At 51.4% G+C, this 22,173-nt stretch overlaps 1 protein-coding gene across 1 annotated transcript in view; it reads left to right on the plus strand.

Moving 5' to 3' along the window:
* Positions 1 to 22,173, plus strand: part of LOC144888220 (E3 ubiquitin-protein ligase TRIM7-like) — an 80,604-nt gene that overhangs the window by 31,166 nt on the left and 27,265 nt on the right. Inside the window, exons 4-7 of the mRNA XM_078770181.1 lie at positions 2,169 to 2,402; positions 2,788 to 2,810; positions 8,167 to 8,294; positions 10,380 to 10,433. Coding sequence (XP_078626307.1) covers positions 2,169 to 2,402; positions 2,788 to 2,810; positions 8,167 to 8,294; positions 10,380 to 10,433 — 439 coding nt within the window. The remainder of the gene's footprint in view (positions 1 to 2,168; positions 2,403 to 2,787; positions 2,811 to 8,166; positions 8,295 to 10,379; positions 10,434 to 22,173) is intronic.

Here is a 22,173-nt window from a genome sequence, read left to right on the forward strand (position 1 = left end):
CCTCGTGCGTGACAACGCTATTTTGCGACCCTGCCGCCCTCACTGCTTCGCTCTCCTCCTGTCCCTCATGTCCCTCAATTTGGTCCTGGACCGACCCTGCCTCACTCTCCCCTACCGGACCCCAGCCGTCTTGATCCGCCATAGCGCGACTTGCAAAATTCGAGTTTCGTAAAACAAAACAAATTTCGGCCGCTCCAAATTTTGACCAAATTTTTTTTTTTTTTCTATTCGTTTTTTTTTTTTCTTCAAAATTTGGTCGGGCCTCGAATCTCACTCCCGACACCAATTGTTACAGACACGACTTTGGTGTTAAAGTGGGCCGAGCGGAATGGCCGTCGTGTCCGCACAAATTACCCGACTATACTCGACGTTGACGAAGTCGCGCGATGCTGGCTCAATAAGAAAAAGAAGACACCCGGCTGGATCACAATCACACAATACGACACCAACGTTTCGATTCTCAAGTATATTCGTACGGAAAAAGGTTAGATTACAGGGGCTAGAGGTATATTACAGGAAGACAGGCACTTAGACACACTCTTATATTAACCCCGGACAGACGACAGACACACGGGACAAAATGCTGACTCACACGGGGGTTGATGAAAAGGAAAGGCAGGTCGCGATGGCTCAAGGTGCACTCTTGGCTCAAAGCAGGGTACACGGTTCGGTCCAGAGATGCGGGGAGGTCTCGTCGCAGCGCTCAGAGGTGACGTTCTTTCTCAGGCCTCTCCAAACTCAGGCGCATCTGTTTCAGCGCTCGCAGGTCCGTCTTTCTCCAGCTGGGGGCGAATCTGACGTCACGTCCGGCAAGCGGCTGCGTATATCCGGCGGGGAGTGACACGCCCTCGGCTCGTTAGCTCCGCCTCGTGGAATCGGCACGCTGCTTCTCATTGGGTGCGTGCGGGGGGGTTACTGGCTCCGCCCCCGACGAGGAGCTGACAGCCAGCCCCTTCGGGGTAACCCCGTGGAGCGCATGGTCTGGAGCTAATCGAGCCGGTGTGAGGACGCATCCTCCCCCGCTCCGCCGCCATCCCCTCTGTTGTTGTTGTAATTGTTGTTGTAGTTGTTGTTATTGTTGTTGTTTGGGGAAGAAGATGGGAGGAGGTATGGGAAAGGTCCTAAACTCACTACTGATGCCATATAATCACATTCTGGTGCAACGAAGAGTCATAATTAATGGAAACGAGGCCTTAACTGACATAGATTAAGAATAACTAGGAAGATGTCCGAAAGTTGTCTACGTGTGGTGCGGTGGACCTGGGCACGACATTTAATGGGGGAATAAGGGGAAGGTCGGCTCTACTGATTGTTATTTACATGCAATGGGACTAGGGAATGGGGGACTGGGGAAAGTTGGGGAGTATTGGAGAAAATAGGGGAATATTTACAAGCGGATATGGAGGCCAAATTCCATATTCGCAACAGTATTGACGGTGGGGCAGTGGGGCAAAAGGTGGAATCCGAAAAGGTTAGGGAATTAATTAATGGGCAAAAAAGAAAAACAACAAGATGTGAAGAACACATTAACCTGCAAGACGATTGGTTTAGGGAAGTGGGGAGTGGTGGTGAAAAGTGGTGAAAATAGTGAAAGTGGTAAAATATTGCAGGTTTGGATGGTTCAGGATGACGGGAGAGGGTAGTGGGATGCCAATATCGAGCCGTGGAGGGTAGAGCGGGATTGAACTTTTTCATGAAGATCGTTTCACAAGCCAGAGAAAAGAGTGGAGGTAGGCAGGTATCCTGTAATATTACTGCCCACCTCTGTGCAAATCACTGGAAACAAATTCCCTGGAAACAAACTCTGTCCATATCTGAACAAGTGTTGGTGTTTTTTTGTGATCAGGAAATCTGAAATATTATTTTATCTTTCACTTTTAAAGATTTAGACCTTTTCTGCCTAATTCTGTCCATCACATGCGAACTGGTTAAAATCTCCCTCATCTCGGTTGGGTAAATGTTGACATTTTCCATCAACCCATCAACTCACCCCAATAAGTGTTGTAGATAAGTGTCCTGTCCAATACATTGTCCTTCTGAACGTACTCGTGCAATATGTCCTAATCCTTCCTCAGTCGTAATTCTTTGTTCTCTTTAATTTTAACCTTCTTTCTGATGGTTTATTCGTGACTTTTAACTCTAATCACACAATGATTGATTTATTCCAGGATTCAGGCAAAGGGACTGTGGACAGGATGGAGGAAAAGCGATTGGCGTTGTACCAATATGTGGATAAATCCGTGGATCTGATGAAGAGTAGCGTGATCAAAAGGCAAAACGAGAAGATTTGTCTTCTTCAGAAGCAGATGGACAAGGTGAAGGAGCAGTTGAACTCTCTCCAGGAAACAAATTCCACATTGAAAGCAGCACTCCAGGATCTTGAGACTATTTCTTTTTTACAGGTAGGCATTCTTCGTCACCTTTTACAAAAGTGGTAATGTTTAATTGTCAATGTTTATTGAATTTAATTTTTTTAGAAGAGGAAAAAATTGACGAATCATAAACTTTCAGGACATGAGAACCTATTGAATGCTCGGATTTGGGGTATTGCTCGGAGAGTGAATTAATGGTACATTGTACTTCAGAAGGACAATAACACAACATGAATATACCATCATATGTGGAGATATCGTCCTTGACACAGACCCTGGAAGTTCATTTATCACTCTTGTTTCGGGATTATAGTTTCACATTTACCACAATATTTATGAAGCATTATTTACATTTATGAAGAGAGCATTCATTAACGAAGAAGTCTTGAGGTAATTCACTTTTCTTCCTTTTCAGGGTTATAAGGATGTCATAAAAAGGTGAGACTGTGATGGTGTCCATCACGTTGTTTGACACATCATGCTTTTTTCCTCCTCTCTGTTCCTTCTTCAGAACCATCATTCATTTTCAATCATCTCCAGATATATTTTATTTTCTACTTCTTCCAAAAATATGTAATTCACAAAAATGTCTCAACTCGTTCCCATTTGATGATCCTTGTTATATAATGTAACCTGAGTCCATATTATATTAGAGAACATGAAGAAAATAAAAGTTTATCAAGTCTATTTGTTTCACACATTCTCCTTTTCATATATGTGTTGAATTATAGATTCTCATCGAAAGATTGGCGCAAATATAAATTCCATCGATCATTCTATTTCAACCACAACCATATCCCTGGTGTTGGGCTAGCGGCTAGGGTGCCAGCTTAGGATCCTAGGATCCTGGGTTCGAATCCCGGTCGATCGCTGAATTAACGCCAGGGGGGTTGACTCAGCCTGTCATCCTTCCGAGGTCGGCTCATTGAGTACCAGTTCACTGGTAATGCCCTGTTTGTCGTAAAAGGCGACAAACAGGGTTTGCGTCAGGAAGGGCATCCGGCCGTAAAACATTGCTTCAAAAAGGGGACCAAAAAACAACAACAACCACGGTGCCCGAAAAAGGCCAACCCCTGCTTTGCGGGGAAAAATGGCCTCTAAAGGTGGTTATATATTCTATTTCAACCACAAGTTGTTCTTTTTTGGGTTTTTTTGGATACAGAATCGAGGCTCGTGAAAGAGCTAACATTTATCACACAAACAAATCAAACAGACAAACAAAATATATAAAAAGAGGGAGCGGCAGACAAGATGGGGAGAGAAGGGGAAGCACACAAACACAACATTTGAGAGCAGGGACATCGGGAGATGTGTGGGAGGGAGATGGCTTGGGGGGAGGAGGCGTGGGAAGGGGGTGGGGGTGGGGGGGGGGTGCGAGAAGTATAAAACACAAGGACAACAAGGACTTCCAGGAAAGAAGTTGTTATTTCAAAAAAGTGGATTTGGGGTGAAATTAGCAGGGGGAGAAAAGATCAAGGTTTTGGATGGGGGAAGATAAGAGATGGTGGTGAACAGCTGTTTTAAAGACCTGGAGGGAGGAGTGGGATTGAAGAGAGTGATGGATTTTGTTCCAGAGGTGTGAGAAAAGAGGAATGAAGGAGTGAAGGTGAGCAGAGAGTCTTGATTTTGGCAGTTTAACTATAAGAGGATTGCAGGTAGATCTTGTGTGACCTGCAGGAATATTTGGGGGTAGAGCCCAGAGAGAGCTGGGGGAGCAAGGCCTGAGAGGAGTCAGTAGAAGACGGAAAGACCACCAACCTGCCCTCGGTGAATGAGTGAAATACCCTCGGAGTTAGCCTCATCGTGGTTTTTTTTGATTGTGTAATTCCACACATGTAATGTGTAATTGATCATTTTAATTGTGTAATTTAAATCAATTCCAATGATTCTGAACGCTTTGCTTTCAACAGCGTGTAGACGAGCTTGCCGTGAGGCAGGAGCACCAGCCCAGAGGGGAGAGCAGTATTCCATTGAGCTGCGGATGAAAGCCTTGTATATGGTGAGGAGCTCAGGTGTGCCGAGGAAGGACTTCGCACGACGGAGGATGCCGAGTCGGCAACTGGCTTTGGAGGCCAGATTTGAAATGTGGTTTTCCCAGGAAAGATCATGGCAGATAGTGAGACCCAAAAGCTTGAGTGACAGAACTTATTGGAGAGGATTATTCAGAAAGTGGATAGGAGGGTTGTCCAGTCGGTCCTTTCGGAGAGACATCGTAGGAGTGTGATATTTGTCAGGATTGAAAGACATGTTCCACTTGTTTGCCCAGTCTGTGATTTTGTCCAGGTCTGCAGAGAGTGAGGAGGCTGCAGACTGCCGATCTGAGGGATGAGGAATGGAGCAGAGAGTGGAGTCGTCAGCAAAGACATAGAGAAGATTTTCAAGAGATTCAGAGAGATCATTGATGAAGACCAGAAAGAGCACAGGGCCCAGAACACTGCCTTGGGGAACTCCAGCCTGAACAGGAAGAGGAGATGAGAGAAACCCATTCAGGGCCACACCTTGACTATGACCAGAGAGGAAGTCCACAAGCCATGCGTGGAGATTTCCATGGATACCAAAGGAGGAGAGTTTGGTGAGCAGAGCGGGGTGCCAGACAGTATCGAAGGCACGTGATATGTCAAGGGAGACAGCTCTAATTTCCTGTTTGGCATTGAGGACCTCCGTCCATTGTTGAGAAAGCAGAGGCAGCATGTCCAGAGTAGAGTGACCTGGTCTGAAACCAAATTGATGATCAGAGATCAAGCCATTGGAGAAGAGGAAATATTTCATATCCGAAGCAATGATGGATTCCATTACTTTGCTGATAATTGGGAGAATGCTGATTCATCTGTAGTTGCTAGGATCTGTTTTTGCACATTTTTTGTGTAAAGCAGAGATGTTAGCTGATTTCCAAGCAGATGGCAGATGACCTTGAGCAAAGGAGGGGGTGAAGAGAACAGAGAGAGGGAGTGAAAGCGGAAGAACAGGATTTTAGGACCCGTGGGCTGATGCCGTCAGGTCCAGTTGCAGAATCAGAATCAGAGTCGAGGGTTGACAGAAACTTTTCCACCTTGTCAGGAGGAAAGGACACAAAGTCCAGGAGCAGCTGGGTACGACTGGGTACGGTGGGTACAGAGAGGGATGGGTTTGAGACACAAGATTTAGAGGCAAACACAGAGTTGAGACATTCAGCTTTTTCACGTGCGGAGTCAGCTGTGTAGCCGTTTGAGGTAAGGGAGGGGATAGAGGGGGAACAGACACCAGAAACAGATTTGACCAGACGCCACCAGGATTTGGAAGAGGGGGACAGATAAGAGAGTTCGGTGTTGAGAATGGAGAGATATTGTTTCCTGGCTCTCCAGAGGGTGGACACGCACTTGTTTTGGGCTTTGTGAAAGGAAATGAGATTTCCTTCCGTTGGATTTGCTTTCCAGGAGACAAAGGCAAGTTGTTTCTCGGCAACAGCCTCACCACAAGATTCCATGTGCCATGGACGGGAGGAAGGGTATAACAACTGAAGATGAGATGGGATAAATCTGTGCATGAGAGAGAGCAATTTACTTTGGAAGAATTCCCAGGATGAGTTGATGTCAGAGGCGGTAGAGATGGGAGACCAGTCCAGATGATTGATGGCTGCTTGAAGACCGTGCCAGTTGGCCTGAGTGAAATGCCAGACTCGACGCTGAGGAGGCTCTCTGAGAATGGTCAGAGAGATGTCCACTTTAACAAGCACATGATCAGATGAGCCGATTGGAGCAGAAGAAGAGCAGCAGACATTCTAAACGAAGTTAGTCATAACCAAGTCCAGAAGAGAAGATGCTCCCTTGACTGAGATCCAGGTCGGGAAATTGACAGATTGTGTCATTCCCAGTGAGTCGCAGAAGTCCTTTGCTGAGGAGCCATGGCTTGTGAGAGAGGTACCCACACCCAGCCAACTGGCACAGTGACAATTGAAATCGCCACATATGAGGAAGAGAGAGTTGGGATGAGTAGATCGAAGTTGGTCCATATTATCAGACAGCGAGATGTAGATGGAGTCATCACTGTTTGGTGGACGGTACAACACACATATTAACAAAAGGTGGGAGCGAACGGGAAGCTGTAGCCAGAGGTATTCCTGGGGGTGAGGTGGAGAGAGGGCAGTGCAGGGCGAGTGAGGAAGAGAGTTTTTGATAAAGATGTCAACCCCACCTCCAGGACGAGGCTCAGGTCTATCATACCGGAGGAGGGAATAACACGGGAGAGATACTAAGGAATCAGAGACATCATGAAGGAGGAAAGTTTCTGTTAAGCAGATCACGTCTGGTTTGTCAGAAGCAACCTGTATGGAGAGATCAGTCAAGTTTGAGCGAAGGCCCTGGATGTTTGAGGTCCATACCTTTAATGAAGAGGAAAAGAGGGAGCATCGGATACAGAACAGAGGGGGGGGAGGGGTAGGGTAAGATGTGGACGAGGAGTAGAGGAGGTAGGGAGAGCTGTTGAAGGTGTGTCAGAGATTTCAGAATGGCTTGCAGAAAGGGAAGGATGGGGTGGACAAAAGGTTTGATGGTGATTGGGTGAGGGACAGTGAGGTGTTATTTGAGGAGGGGGAAGAGCGAGGCAGAATGTTGGGGGAGATGAAGGTGAGAGTTGGAAGGGGGAAGAAGTGGGGAGGATGCTTTGAGGAAGAGGGGTGAGAGGGGGGAAATGGAGAAGAAATGAGGGTGGGGAGATTTGAAGGGGAGGGGGGGAGTTTATGAGGGGAGGGGTTAGGGGAGAGTTTAGGAGGGAAGGGACGGGGGGGGGGCGGGATTTGAAAGGGATGAGAGATGGGGGAGATTTGGAGGGGAGCGGTGAGGGGGGAGTCTAGAAGGGGAGGAGTGAGGGAGAGTCCAGGAGGGCACGGGTGTGGGGGGAGTTTAGGAGGGAAGGGGCAAGGGGGAGATTTGAAAGGGATGGGTGATGGGGAAGATTTGGAGGGGAGGGTGAAGATTTGAAAGAGATGGGTGATGGGGAAGATTTGGAGGGGAGGGGCAAGGGGGGAGATTTGGAGGGGAGGGGTGATGGGGAAGATTTGGAGGGGTGGGTGAAGATTTGAAAGAGATGGGTGATGGGGAAGATTTGGAGGGGAGGGGCAAGGGGGGAGATTTGGAGGGGAGGGGTGATGGGGAGGTTTTGGAGGGGAGGTGTGATGGGGAAGATTTGGAGGGGAGGGGTGAGATTGGATTTTAGAAAGTGCATGATTAATGGGAAACGAACATTTATTGCAAAATGAGTTTCTTGTGACCTTCGAGTCAAAAATACGTTTAAGGACGCTGGAGGAGGGGGGTGGGGGGGGGGGGTGGAGTGCAGCTAAGTTTCGGGAATGTATGAAAGAGGCACTGTAATAGATGGAATTTTTTTTTGGAATGAATAGATTTGGTGAGCAAGTTGAAAGCATCCTTTTAAAGAAGAAGAAGAAAAAGGTGTTATAATATACGACAGAATGCAGTACTTCAGGGGAAAGTTTAAACATTTTTAAATTGAGCAGTGAAAACTATCTGGGGAAATGGGGGAGAAACACGTGGTCGAAGAACGAACGAACGAATAAACGAATAAGAACAGAGAAGGAAATATATGTATATTTTTTTGAGTTGAGATTTTAAATAAGGAAGTATGTGGTGGAAAGACTGGGAAAACTGAGAGAACGAAAGTAATTGGAGCACAATCGAAGGACCGCTGAGAGAAGTTTATCGATATCTTCTATATTTGAGGCTTTTATAATATCATTTTATAAACCTTTTTCTCCTCCAATGACCCCCTGACCTTCCTGAAGTTTTTTCCTTTTCATACCAAGGCTCGAGTCGGTGTCACATTTTCAATCTCTGAAGATGGCACAACCCACAGTGTTGGACTTCTCCAAAGAGGAGAAGAATCTGGGCTCATTCATTGAACTCCATGAGAACTTTCTGAAGAATATAAGGAGTGAGTGACAAAAATGTGCTATTTTGTGAGGAGAATAATTCTTTGGGGAACATGAGATTGAGATGCGAGAGAACCAGGAAGGATAATAGAAAAGTGAAAAGTACATAAATGACAAAGATCATTGTCTTCCTCTCATACACAACTTTCAAAAGGACATAATCTGTTTTGGCACCTTAGCGGTGTTTGGGGCACCTTAAAGGATACCGTACAGTACCTTCAGAAAGTATTCACACCCCTTGACTTTTTCACATTTTGTTGTGTTACGGCTTGAATTTAAAATGGATAAAATGTAGATTTTTTTGGTCACTGATCTACACATAATACCCCCATAATGTGGAATTAATTTTTTTGGGAATTTCCTTTCACAAAATAATTTAAAATGAAAAGCTGAAATGTCTTGAGTTGACAAGTATTCAATACTTTTCCTATGACACTCCAAATTGAGCTGAGGTGCATCCAATTTCCTTTGATCATCCTTAAGATGGATGTTCAACTTAATTGGAATCCACTATGGCCAATTCAATCAATCAATCAAAATGGTTTGTCGAAAGCATGTCTGGCAGCGAATGGCTGAATTGCACATGCATACATATTCATAATTTTCAATCAAAGATTGCTTCCAAGATAAAAGTTTATAAAATACAATTAGTGCATTGACAAAAAAATGTTAAATTAAAAAACAAACATGGCACGTTTCAAACAGAGCTAATGGAGCTCAATTGATTGGAAATGATATTAGAAAGAAACACACCTTTCTTTACAAGGTCTCACAGTTGACAGTGCACGTCAGAGAAGAAACTACCATAAAGTCCAAGGAACTGTCCGTATAACTCTGAGATAGAATTGTGAGGAGGCGTAGATCTGAGGAAGGGTATCAAGCAATTTCGAGAATGTTGAAAGTTCCGTCCGACCAAACTGAGCAACCGGGCAAGAAGCACCTTGGTCAAGGAAGGTGAACAATAACCCAATGACAACTGTGACAGAACGAGAGTTCCTTGGCTGAGATGGGAGAACCTTCTGGAAGGACAAGAGTCTGCAGCACTTAACAAATCTAGGCTTTATGGCTGGATTTGTGAAGCCAGACAAAGCCACTCTTGAGAAAAAGGCACATGACAGCATGCCTGGAATTTGCAAAAAGATACGAGAAAGACTCTGCGAGTGAGGCAACATATTCTGTGGTCTGATGAGATGACAATTGAACTCTTTGGCCTGAATGCAAAGTGCTATTTCTGGCGGAAAGAGAGCACACCTCATCACCCATCTACCACAATCCCCACTGTGAAACACAGTGGTGGCAGCATCATGCTGTGGCGAAGCTTTTCAGTGGTGGGGACTGGGAGACTTGTAAGGACAGAGGGAACATTGAATGGAGCCAAGTGCAGGCAAATCCTTGATTAGAACCTGCTTCATAGAGGAAAAGACCAAACGAGATTTGGAGCTGTGAGGGCTGGGATAAATACATTTTCTTTGTTTCCTTTTTCCTGTTTCCAGGGGGATGGGGCAAGATCAATTATACTTGATTTTTGCATTTATTGCTTGAAGGTAAGGCGTGTGTGTGTGTGTGTGTGTGTGTGTGTGTGTGTGTGTGTGTGTGTGTGTGTGTGTGTGTGTGTGTGTGTGTGTGTGTGTGTGTGTGTGTGTGTGTGTGTGTGTGTGTGTACCCACAGCTCGCTTGTATTAACAGGAAATTAACGGAACTAAACACCTCTCAGTCTCATCCACAGATATTTCTCGTATTTCCTATTTATCCAGGAGTCTGATTTTCATCCAGGAGCAAAACAATTATGGTTAATCATCTATGATTTGCCACTCGTTTAAATGCTGAAAATCATGTTTAAAAAGACTATGTGAGTTACACACTTCTGCCTGGCAGCGGCAGGTTAAAAGTGCCCTGATGGGCAGAAGCAAGTCCCTGTAAATTCACACACAGCGCATGCGGGAAAGGCCTCGTTAGCATTCACACATTGTTCAAATCTGTTCATGTTTATAAATTGTTCCTTAAAGCAAAAAATATTTACTGTATAAATAAACAGCAGGGTATCCACATTGATTGTGATGTTGCTTTACCTTTCCTTCTTTCAACAGAGCCAGTGGAGCTCCAAATGTCTGAGCTGGACCAGAGCAGCTTGAGAAGTCTTTGTAAGTGAAATGAAGGGAAATGGGACATGGAGGGTGAAGGGATTGAAAAGAATGATATTTAACGAGGAAATTCATTGTCCTTCTTTGGTTTTTCTCTTTTTCCATGATCTTTCAAAATTCCCACTTTCTTGACTTTAATTCGTTCCCTTTCCTTTGATTTTGTTTCCCTTTTTTATTCATTCTGATGCACTTGTTTCTTTTCTCTCTTACTTGGTTTATATGTTCAACATAGTTAAAGCTTTCTTGTTTTTTGAAAGTTCACTTTTGAAAATTTTTCCACAAAATCATCAAGGACAAAATATAAAGAAATTTCAAACAGATAATGCATCACCAAAACTAATTTCAAACAAAGAATGCATTTTCATCTGATCATGTGCTTGTGAAGATCATCATCTCTTTGGCCATTCGCAGTAAACAGGCAATCCTTACATCACTGCCTCATTTACACTTAATCAATTATTGCTTCAAGCTTCGACAAACACTCCACTGGTTACAACATTACTTGATTACTCTTGTAGTGTAGCCACATACGGAGACTCTACAAATTAGCAGCCTGAATACAGTACATGATCATCAACAGTACATGATCTCAGTACATGATCATCAACTTTTTACAAACTGCAAGGACATCTATAATAACAACATTATATAATTATCTACATTTGTGATTGGTCACTCGAAGTTGATAAAAAAGAAAAGTAGGAAAGACAACTGAATTTGCAATAAGTCCCTGAAATTACATCGGAGCTTACGACAGTGCATTCAGAAAGTATTCAGACCCTTTCACTTTTTTCACATTTTGTTATGTTGCAGCCTCATGCTGAAATCGTTTAAATTCATTTTTTCCCTCATCAATCTACACTCAAAACCCCATAATGACAAAGAGAAAACAGGATTTTAGAAAGTTTTGCAAATTTATTAAAAAGAAAAAACTGAAATATCACATTGACATAAGTATTCATACCCTTTGCTATGACACTTGAAATTTAGCTCAGGTGCCCCCCATTTCTCTTGATCATCTTTGAGATGTTTCCACACCTTGATTGGAGTCCACCTGTGGTAAATTCAATTGATTGGACATGATTTGGAAAGGCGCACACCTGTCTATATAAGGTCTCACAGCTGACGATGCATATGACAGCAAAAACCAAGCCATGAGGTCAGAGGAACTGCCTGGATTGTGTTGAGGAACAGATCTGGGGAAGCCTAAAAAAATTTTTCTGCTGCATTGAAGGTTCCCAAGAGCACAGTAGTCAGGGCCCTTGGGGGTATTTTGGTTCAAATTCTTCCAAAAGCATCAAATTTGGCACAGATGTTGCCCATGCCATACTCTTTCGATTTTTGACGGGCGCCAAGGGCGGTATGATCCTGTGACCATACCGGTCCATCCCGCCATGTCACCTGACCGATGACGTCATAATTAGGATATGCATCCAATCACATGGCGTACTATAAGTGGTCAAAGTTTAAAATGAATCGATCGAAAAATGAAGGCAGGGATCCATTTTTAAGGTTTTCATAAAATCCAATATGGCCGCCAGGTCACATGACCTATGACGTCATATTTATGACATGTATGCAATCATGTATACATGAACCCGGATCATGATCGCACAAAAATTAAACACAAGGATATGGCATACAGTTCATAAAACATCAAAATCCGTACCTTTGTAATTAGACTGATGAACTGCATATGCCTGAAAATTAGGAAATAGACATGCAAATATTTCCGCTAATTGTCAAAAATAAGGTCAGAGTTCGATTACCCAACCCAGAAACATAAAATGGTGAACCTTGCGTAAATCTTGACAAAAAACTCAAAAACCGACATGTTTGACTCAAAAATGACCTTTAAGATGACCTTGAGGGTTGACCTTGACCTCGAATCATCAAAATAACCATAATTGGATTCCTCGACCTCGAAAACCCCTGAAAAGTGGTATTAAAGCACGGCGTTACGTGCGCTGCTTGCGAGCAAGGAGGAAGCGGACAAGCGGTAACTTATAAGCGTCTTTATTTCAGGAGCTCACTGTAACACTGGCGCGCTCCGGGCTGCGCGCCCGGTGTATATCATGAGGCCACGCCTACCCCTCGGGCGTGGCCACCGCCCACTTGGTGCGCGGAATGATGTCACCACGCCAGTGGGCTTTTGTGTCCGCCACACGCGCCCCCCCCAGAATTCCCGCGCACCTGGAGGGCCAGTTTGCGGGGCAGACGAATGACCCGGCCGAAGCGCCCCCTGGCGATCGGCGGCGTCCGGGGTGCAGGGATGCCAGGTGGGATGCCCCTGGCTGCCCCTGGGATGGGTGCAGGACCGGGGGGCGGCGTGGGGGCTGGGCGGTGCCGGGGGTCCGCCCGCAGGGGGGCGGCCCCGACGTGGGGGTCGGGCCACTGGCGGTGAATGGTCCACGTCGAGGTGGGCCGGCTTGAGGCGGTCTACCGAAACGCGGTCAGGAGTACCGCCGATGTCCAGGGTGAAGTGCTTCGCCCCGGTCTCCAGCACGCGGAAAGGCCCGTCGTACGGGGGCCGCAGTGGTGTCCGGTGGGCATCGTGGCGGACGAAGACGTACTCCGCCGTGCGAAGCTCCGGGGCGACGTGCGTCGGTGGGTGCCCGTGGCATGCCGTTGGCACCGGGGCGAACCTCTGGGCGGTCTCTTGCAGAGCGGAGCGCTGCTGTGCCGCGGACCATGGTGCCGTGGAGTCGGGGAGGAACTCGCCCGGCACCCGCAGCGGTTGCCCGAAGACCAACTCCGCCGCGGATGTGCGCAGGTCCTCCTTGGGCGCCGTCCGGAGGCCCAGCAGGACCCAGGGGAGCCTGTCGACCCAGCCGCCGTCACGGAGGGTGGCCCGGAGCGCGGCCTTCAATGAGCGGTGAAATCGCTCACACAGGCCGTTAGCCTGGGGGTGGTAGGCCGTGGTTCGGTGCAGCCGGACCCCGAGCCCCTGCGCAACCGCCCCCCAGAGCTCCGAGGTGAACTGGGGGCCGCGGTCGGATGAGATGTCTGAGGGGGCGCCGAACCGGGCGACCCAGGTGGCGATGAAAGCCTGCGCGGAAATCGGCCGCCGTTGTCGACGCCAAGGGCACGGCCTCCGGCCACCGGGTGGTGCGGTCCACCATGGTGAGGACATAGGTGAAACCCCGCGAGGGGGGCAGAGCTCCCAGCAGGTCCACGTGGACGTGGTCAAACCGGCGTTCCGGCACCGTGAACGGGGCCAACGGGGCCTGGGTGTGCCGGTGCACCTTGCCTTGGCGCGCTGGCACGCGAGGCACGTCCTGGCCCAGCCGCGGACGGCCTTCCGGAGGCCATGCCAGACGAACTTGTCGGCGATCAGCCTTTGGGAGGCCCTCGCGCCCGGGTGGGACAGGCCGTGGATGGCGTCAAACACCTGGCGCTGCCAGCCCGCGGGCACGATGGGGCGAGGACGCCCGAGGGAGACGTCGCAGAAGAGGGCCGCGCCCGCGCCGTCGAACGCCACCTCGGTGACGCGGAGGCCCGTGACGGCGGTCCGCAAGGCCTGGACGTCGGGGTCAGCGGCCTGGTCCGCTGCCATCCGGGCATAGTCGATGCCGAGGTGGACTGCGTGGGCGACGGCCCGGGAAAGGCAATCCGCCACCGGGTTGTCCTTCCCCGCGACGTGCTGGATGTCCGTCGTGTACTCGGACACGGCCGAGAGGTGACGCTGCTGCCGGGCCGACCACGGCTCGGTGACCTTGCCCATCGCGAAGATCAGCGGCTTGTGGTCGACGAAGGCAGTGAACGCATGGCCCTCGAGCAGATGGCGGAAGTGCCTGACCGCCAAATGAAGCCCGAGCAACTCGCGGTCGAAGGTACTGTAACGGCGTTCGGGCGGGCGAAGCTGCCGGCTAAAGAACGCCAGCGGTTTCCAAGCTCCACGCACCCATTGCTCGTGCACCGCGCCCACCGCGTAGTCCGAGGCATCGGTGGTGAGGGCGATCGGTGCATCAGGCGCCGGGTGCGCGAGCATGGTGGCGTTAGCCAAGGCGAGCTTCGCGCCCGTGAACGCCGTGTCCATCTGCTCGGTCCAGGTAACGTCGCCTTTGCCCGGCTTACCTCGGAGAGCTTCGTGCAGGGGGCGCAGGAGCTGGGCGATACGGGGCAGGAACCGATGGTAAAAGTTCACCATGCCCAGGAACTCCTGCAGCCCTCTGATCGTGCGGGGGCGCGGAAACCCCTTCACCGCCTCCACCTTGGCCGGCAGGGGGACGGCTCCGTGCCTGGTGACACGGTGCCCCAGAAAATCGATTATGGTGGCGCCGAACCGGCACTTTGCGGGGTTCACAATCAGGCCATGCTGGCCCAGGCGTTCGAAGAGCGTGCGGAGGTGGCGTAGGTGCTCTTCGCGGGACGCGCTGGCGACGAGGATATCGTCCAGGTAGACGTAGACAAAATCCAAGTCACGCAGGACGCTGTCCATCAGTCGCTGGAACGCCTGAGCCGCATTCTTCAGACCGAAGGGCATGCGCAGGAACTCGAAGAGTCCAAATGGCGTGATGACCGCCGTCTTCGGGACGTCCTCCGGCCTGACGGGGACCTGATGGTAGCCGCGTATGAGGTCCACCTTCGAGAAGAAGGACATGCCCGCCAAACGGGCGGAAAAGTCCTGAATGTGGGGGACGGGGTAGCGGTCGGGAGTCGTGGCGTCATTGAGACGGCGATAGTCCCCGCACGGTCGCCATCCCCCGCCGGGCTTCGGCACGATGTGCAGCGGCGACGCCCAAGCGCTCTCTGAGCGCCGAACGATGCCGAGTCACTCCAGGGTAGCGAACCCCGCTTTTGCCACCGCCAGCTTCGTCGGCTCGAGGCGGCGTGCCCGGGCGTAGACCGGTGGCCCGACGGTGGGGATGTGATGGGCCACCCCGTGCTTGACGGCCCCCGCCGAGAAGGTGGGCCGCGTGAGGGCCGGGAAGCCGGCGAGGAGGCGGGTGAATGCGTCCGCTGCCGGAAGCGTACAGACCAACGTGGCCGGAACCGAACCGTTCGGCAAGCCGCTTGGCAAGCCGCTCGTTGAGCTGGGCAACGCACAAGCGAGCGAGCTGAACGTCTCGGCCTGGACAAGACGTCTGCGCTTGACGTCGACCAGGAGCCCATTAGCACACAGGAAGTCCGCGCCAAGCAGTGCCATGGGCACGTCGGCGGTGACGAACGTCCATCGGAAAACCTGCCCTCCGAACCGCAGAGAGAGGCAGCGTTTTCCGTACGTACAGATGGGCGTCCCGTTCGCGGCAAGCAGCGCGGGGCCCCCACCCGCGGCGTGCTTGTCTGACGTGCCGGCGGGAACGACACTCACCTGCGCTCCCATGTCGCACAGGTAACGGCGCCCGGAGAAGGTGTCCATTATGAACAGCAGGCTGCTCGAACGGCCGGCGCTCATCGCCACTATTGAGCGCCGGCCCAGGCGTTTCCCGACCTGTTGAAGGAGCATGGCGGATGACACTGCCGAGCTTCGTGGCCGAACTTGGCGTGGAACCAGCACCAGGTGGTGGAGCTGGAGGAGCGCGGCTGGCTCCGCCAGGCCGGTGGAGTTGGCGGGTTTCCCCGCGGTGGCGGTTTTCGCCGCGGCGGTGGGCGGGGCGTGGCGGCGGTCACGAGGTGCGTATCAGCATGCTGCCTATGCTGTATAAGCTGATGCTGTGGATCAGCAGCATCAGCAGCATCAGCCACGAGGGCCGTGATGGCCACGCCGACTCTCGCCCGCGTGTCCGAAGCGGCGAAGTACTTGTCCGCCTCGGCTGCCAATGCTCGGGGTTCCGTTAGCCCGGTCCCGGCCAACGCGAGGCGAACCTGCACTGGAAGTTGGCGACGGAAAAGCGCCCGGAATAGAGAACCGGGGGCTTCGTCGCCCAACAGTGACAGCATATGGTCCATTCGGACCGACGGGCGCGTGTCACCGAGCTCGGGGAGATCCAGGAGGCGGTCGGCCCGTGCGTCGTCCGTGAGGCCGAACGTGGCTAGGAGTAGCCGCTTGAGTGCCTCATACTTGTGGCCATCCGGTGGGTGGCGAAGGACGGCCACAACTCGAGCGGCCGTGCCGGGCCCGAGGGAGGCGACGACGTGGCAATAGCGCTTGTCATCGCCGGTGAGGCGCCGAAGCTGAAATTGGGCTTCGGCCTGGACGAACCAGACTTCGGCCTGAGCCTCCCAAAATTCGGGAAGTTTGATGAAGTTGGCCATGGCAATGGCGTCGCATGTGGAAGGATCGCTCCGGCAGATCCAACGTCAAGGGGGTCACCAGTAAAGCGCGGCATTACGCGCGCTGCTTGCGAGCAAGGAGGAAGCGGACAAGCGGTAACTTATAAGCGTCTTTATTTCAGGAGCTCACTGTAACACTGGCGCGCTCCGGGCTGCGCGCCCGGTGTATATCATGAGGCCACGCCTACCCCTCTGGCGTGGCCACCGCCCACTTGGTGCGCGGAATGATGTCACCACGCCAGTGGGCTTTTGTGTCCGCCACAGTATCATACATGATTCCAACCATTTTGGTTATTTAAGGGGGCATTATACACACAGGCAGCAGCAGAAAAAAAAGACAAAAAAGTTTGTACGATGCTGCTAGGAAAGCTTCCGTTCAGGAAACAAAGATACGGGAACATATTTCAAAGGCAAAAAGAAAAATGGAGGAAAGCTTTATTGAGGAAGAAGGCCAAACATATGGTAGTGGGGAGTTTGGAGAGGCGTTTGTCCATCAACATACAAGTACAAGGGTGACAAGAATGAAAAAACTTGCACAGTGACCTCCAGATTCATGAAATAATGGAAAAACATTGTACGCAATTGTAATTTCAATGTATAGGAAACGGAATCCTGATGTCAATGGCCACTTACAGCAACTGTGTGTTTACATAATATTAGTTGACATTTTCCCCTATAACTTTGGAATTCTTAATTCTTTTCACTTCAAATTTGGCACAGATATTGATAATGACCCAACAAAGATATTAATAGAGTTTTATTGTATTATGACCTTGGGTTTTTAATTTAAAGGATGTCAATTCTCATTGGACGATTAATGGTTGCCATGTCAACACGAAATGCCAATTATACAAATGCATCAATTAAAATGTTTGTTTCCTAGTATTGTATATATGTACCAAGTTTGAACGTAAATGGACTTGTCATAGAGAAGATATAAGCTGAAAAGTGGTAATTCATCATTTGTATGCATCTGGTTACCATGGTAACCATGCATAATATAATGCTATGTAATGTATACCAATGTAATGTTCATATATCAAGCAACATGTACATATATCGTTTTGCATATTTTCAATCAAGACATTTTATCAGAAAGTGCATTACTGTGATTCAGTGTTGTTTTTACTGTGTTCAGTGTATTGCTCCCTTAACTGATTTTCCTCTAATCCGGGTGGCGGCCATTTAGTATTTCGCCAATATGGGGCCCCCGGGGGGGGGGGGGGCGCCCGTCTTGGCGCCCGTCAAAAATCGAAAGAGTATGGCATGGGCAACATCTGGGCCAAATTTGGTGCTTTTGGAAGAATTTGAACCAAACGGCCCCAAAATATCCCTTAGTAACACTGAAATGTAACACTGAAAAACAAGGCATTTCTGAGGCAGGATATTTCTGCTAATATTATTTGATTCCACATTATCACGCATAACGCCGACACAGACAAATGTATCTTGCGGCCCCGCCTCCATCAAGCTGAACCACCGTCATAGCCACGCCTACCCCGGTCCTATTCTTTTGCCAAGGAATGTAGTTTACGTAGTTTTCGTGGAATCCTTTCAAACTATTAGAATTATAATACCAAAGGATATTACAGGAAGTAAAACTCAGTCGGATGGTGGCCGAACGAATCATTGCCATTGATAGAGGCAGCTCGGAAATATGCCGTCTGAAGAATATTATTATGAACGACAAGATGTGGGTGGTTCGTGTGCAGGCACGTGGCTACTGGTTGCATCATTCAAGATGAATTTGACTGATCTATTTTTTCCATGCTTTTTTTGCCTTGGCCATGGTCTGGAGAACTCAAAAGTGATCCCTGCCTTGATAATCAGGTGAACAGACCAGGTCGGCTCTCATATGCAGCCAAAGCGATTTTTTAATGAAGATACTCAACTTTAGTTTTCCAGGTCGCAGATGGGACCGACATTTTTTTCCCCGCCATCCCGACATAGAAAGTACCAGCGTACTCTCTGATCTATACATGAGTAAAAAGCTCGTCAAAAATGATGGGTAGGAACAATTTATTCAATGGTGCAGCCTCGTGAGCGTGCAAAGTCTGAAGCCTCGGCCTCGTGTCAGGTGTACTCATAACTTTTTATTTATTAGACATCTTATGGATGTAAATGAAAACTCGTTTTACTCTGCACACATTACATGTCATGTGCAGCAAATTTCACCTCCCTGCCCCTTGTATTTATTGTTATAAAAAATAAAAAAAAACGCTGATGTGCACCACCCTTGAGGCTTGTTTTGCAAGCCACCGTCTACACCTCCAATCGAAGAGACAATTACTATTTCATGGAAAATGGTTTTCATGTTTTTTTTGTCCTCAACAATAGACCGTAGTGAACACATTCGTTTTAAAAGATTGGCCTTTAAAACCCTACCCTTGTGAAGGGGATGGACATCTGAACAAACACACAAACTGACAATGTGGTTTATATGGTAGATATAGATGTCTGTACTATTTTGAGATATGAAAATTATAAAATCACACAAAATCCCCCTCCCTTTCCCCCACCCACTCCTCCCTCCCCCCTCCCCCCTCCCCCTCCCTCCTCCCCCCTCCCCTTCCCCCTCCCCCCCTCCCCCCTCCCCTTCCCCCTCCCCTCCCCCCTCCCCTTCCCCCTTCCCCTCCCCCCTCTCCCCTTCCCCCCTCCCCCCTCCCCCTCCCCCCCTCCCCTTCCCCCTCCCCTTCCCCCTCCCCCCTCCCCTCCCCCCTCCCCTCCCCCCTCCCCTCTCCCCTCCCCCCTCCCCTTCCCCCTCCCCCCTCCCCTACCCCCTCCCCCTCCCCCCTCCCTTCCCCCTCCCCCCCCTCCCCTTCCCTCTCCCCTCCTCCTCCCCCCTCCCCTTCCCCTCCCCCTCCCTCCTCCCCTTCCCCTCCCCCTCCCTCTCCCCTCCTCCTCCCCCCTCCCCTTCCCTCCCCCTCCCCCTCCCCCCTCCCTCCCCCTCCCCCTCTTCTCCCCTCCCCCTCCCCTCTTCTCCCCTCCCCCCTCTCCTCCCCTCCTCGCCCCCCCTCTTCTCCCCCTCTTCGCCCCCCTCCCCTTCACCCTCCCCCCTCCCTCCTCCCTTCCCCCCTTCCCCCTTTCCCCCTCCCCTTCCCCCTTCCCCCTTCCCCCCCTTCCCCCTTCCCCCTTCCCCCTCCCCCTCCCCCCTCCTCTTCCCCTCCTCCTCCCCCTCCCCCTACCCCTCCTCCTCCCCCTCCCCCCTGCCCCTCCCCCTCCCCTCGTCCTCCCCTCCCCCTCTCCTCCCCTCCTCTCCTCCCCTCCTCTCCCCCCTCTCCTCCCTCCTCTCCCCCCTCTTCTCCCCTTCCCCCTCTCCTCCCCTCCTCTCCCCCCTCTTCGCCCCCCTCTTCTCCCCCCTCTTTGCCCCCCTCTTCTCCCCCCTTCCCCTTCACCCTCACCCCTCCCCTCCCCCTTCCCCCCCTCTTCTCCCCTCCCCCCCTCTTCTCCCCTCCCCCCTCTTCTCCCCTCCCCCCTCTTCTCCCCTCCCCCCTCTCCCTCCCCTCCTCTCCTCCCCTCCTCTCCCCCCTCTTCGCCCCCCTCTTCTCCCCCCTCTTCTCCCCCCTCTTCTCCCCCTCCCCTTCACCCTCCCCCCTTCCCCCTCCCCTCCCCCTCCTCTTCCCCCTCCTCCTCCTCTCCCCCTCCCCTCTCCTCCCCTCCCCCCTCCCCTCTCCTCCCTCTCCCCCCTCCCCCTCCCCTCTCCTCTCCTCCCCCTCCCCCCCTCTCCTCCCCTCCCCCCTCCCCTCTCCTCCCCTCCCCTCTCCTCCCCTCCCCCTCCCCTCTCCTCCCCTCCCCCCTCCCCTCCCCCCTCTCCTTCCCTCCTCTCCTCCCCTCCTCTCCCCCCTCTTCTCCTCTCCCCTCCCTCCCTCTCCTCCCCCCTCCCCCCTCTCCTCCCTCCTCTCCTCCCCTCCTCTCCCCCCTCTTCGCCCCCCTCTTCGCCCCCTCTTCTCCCCCCTCTTCGCCCCCCTCTTCTCCCCCCCATCCCTTCACCCTCCCCCTCCCCCCTCCCCCTCCCCCCTCCCCTCCCCCCTCTTCTCCCCTCCCCCCTCCCCTCCCCCCTCTTCTCCCCTCCCCCCTCTTCTCCCCTCCCCCCTCTTCTCCCCTCCCCCCTCTTCTCCCCTCCCCCCTCTTCTCCCCTCCCCCCCCTCTTCTCCCCTCCCCCCGTCTTCTCCCCTCCCCCCCCTTCTCCCCTCCCCTCCTCTTCTCCCCTCCCCCCCTCTTCTCCCCTCCCCCCCTGTTCTCCCCTCCCCCCCTCTCCTCCCCTCCCCCCCCCCCTCTCCTCCCCTCCCCCCGTTCCCCTTCCCCCTCCTCCCTCCCCTCCCCTTCCCCCTCCTCCCTCCCCTCCCCCGCCCGGCAATGCCGGGTACTTCTGCTAGTAAGCTTATAACCTTTGACTTGCCTTATCAGATGGTTAACTTTCATTAGGATCGGTGTGGAATGACGGATAACAGACAGACAAACAAACAAAAACATATTCGGTAAACAAATATACAGTACAGCACTGTACTAGTGAATCTTTGATTTTGTAAATAGCAAACACTTCTCGAATTGCATATAGTACTCGCATAATAATGATAAACGGGACATTCTCACCATGAATACGGAACAAAATCATTTCATTCCTTCCAAAAAGAAAGTTTTTTTCATCCTTCGTGTTTTCTAAGCATTCGTTCATTTCTAGTTCCGAATCATTTGTTCCTCGTTTTCCCACCTGTGAAACCAACTTCCACACTCTCTTCAATGTCATTCTTCCTCCAGGTATTTATGACAGTGAAGGAACTGCGCTCCAACGCGAGTCGAAAGAATTGACGCGACCAAAGACGGAATTCGTCCGAGTTGCTTTATTGAAACAAAACAGCTCAGGTATTCTGACAAGCCCGTTTATCGGGCAGCAATATATATACACATTTATGTCGGGAAGTTTGCCCGGCAAAAGCTATACCGGGCATGCCCGGGTATCAAGGGCGAGCCTTGGAAAGGCGAGTCTGGACCTGCCCGGGCGTGTTTGTGGCTGCGGCCTGGCAAGTCGAGGCTGGGCGTGCCCGGGCGCTCTGGGCGAGCACTGGAAAGGCGATAGCGGGCATGCCCGGACGCTCTGGGCGAGCCCTGGAAAGGCGATAGCGGGCATGCCCGGACGCTCTGGGCGAGCCCTGGAAAGGCGATAGCGGGCATGCCCGGACGCTCTGGGCGAGCCCTGGAAAGGCGAGAGCGGGCATGCCCGGGAAAGACGAGACCGGGCGTGCCCGGGAGGTTCGGGCGTGCCCGGGAACAGTGAGTCCGGGCATGCCTGGGAGAGGCGCGTCTGGCCGTGTTCTGGCCGGTGCAAGGCGATTATGTACATCCAGCGGTAACCGCTACACACGCCCCTCCAGAATCGACCTGCACCGGCAGGGTCAATTTAAGGGGGGTCCGGATGACCCGGCCGAAGCGACCCCTGGAGGGTCGTGGGGAGGGGTCTGACGTGGTGGTGGGTGGTCGAGCGGGGGGAACTGTGGAGGGGGGGCGGGCCTCGCCGCGGAGGAAG

Source organism: Myxine glutinosa, chromosome 1, assembly GCF_964187855.1.
Source record: "Myxine glutinosa chromosome 1, kmMyxGlut1.1, whole genome shotgun sequence".
NCBI classification, from domain to species: domain Eukaryota; kingdom Metazoa; phylum Chordata; class Myxini; order Myxiniformes; family Myxinidae; genus Myxine; species Myxine glutinosa.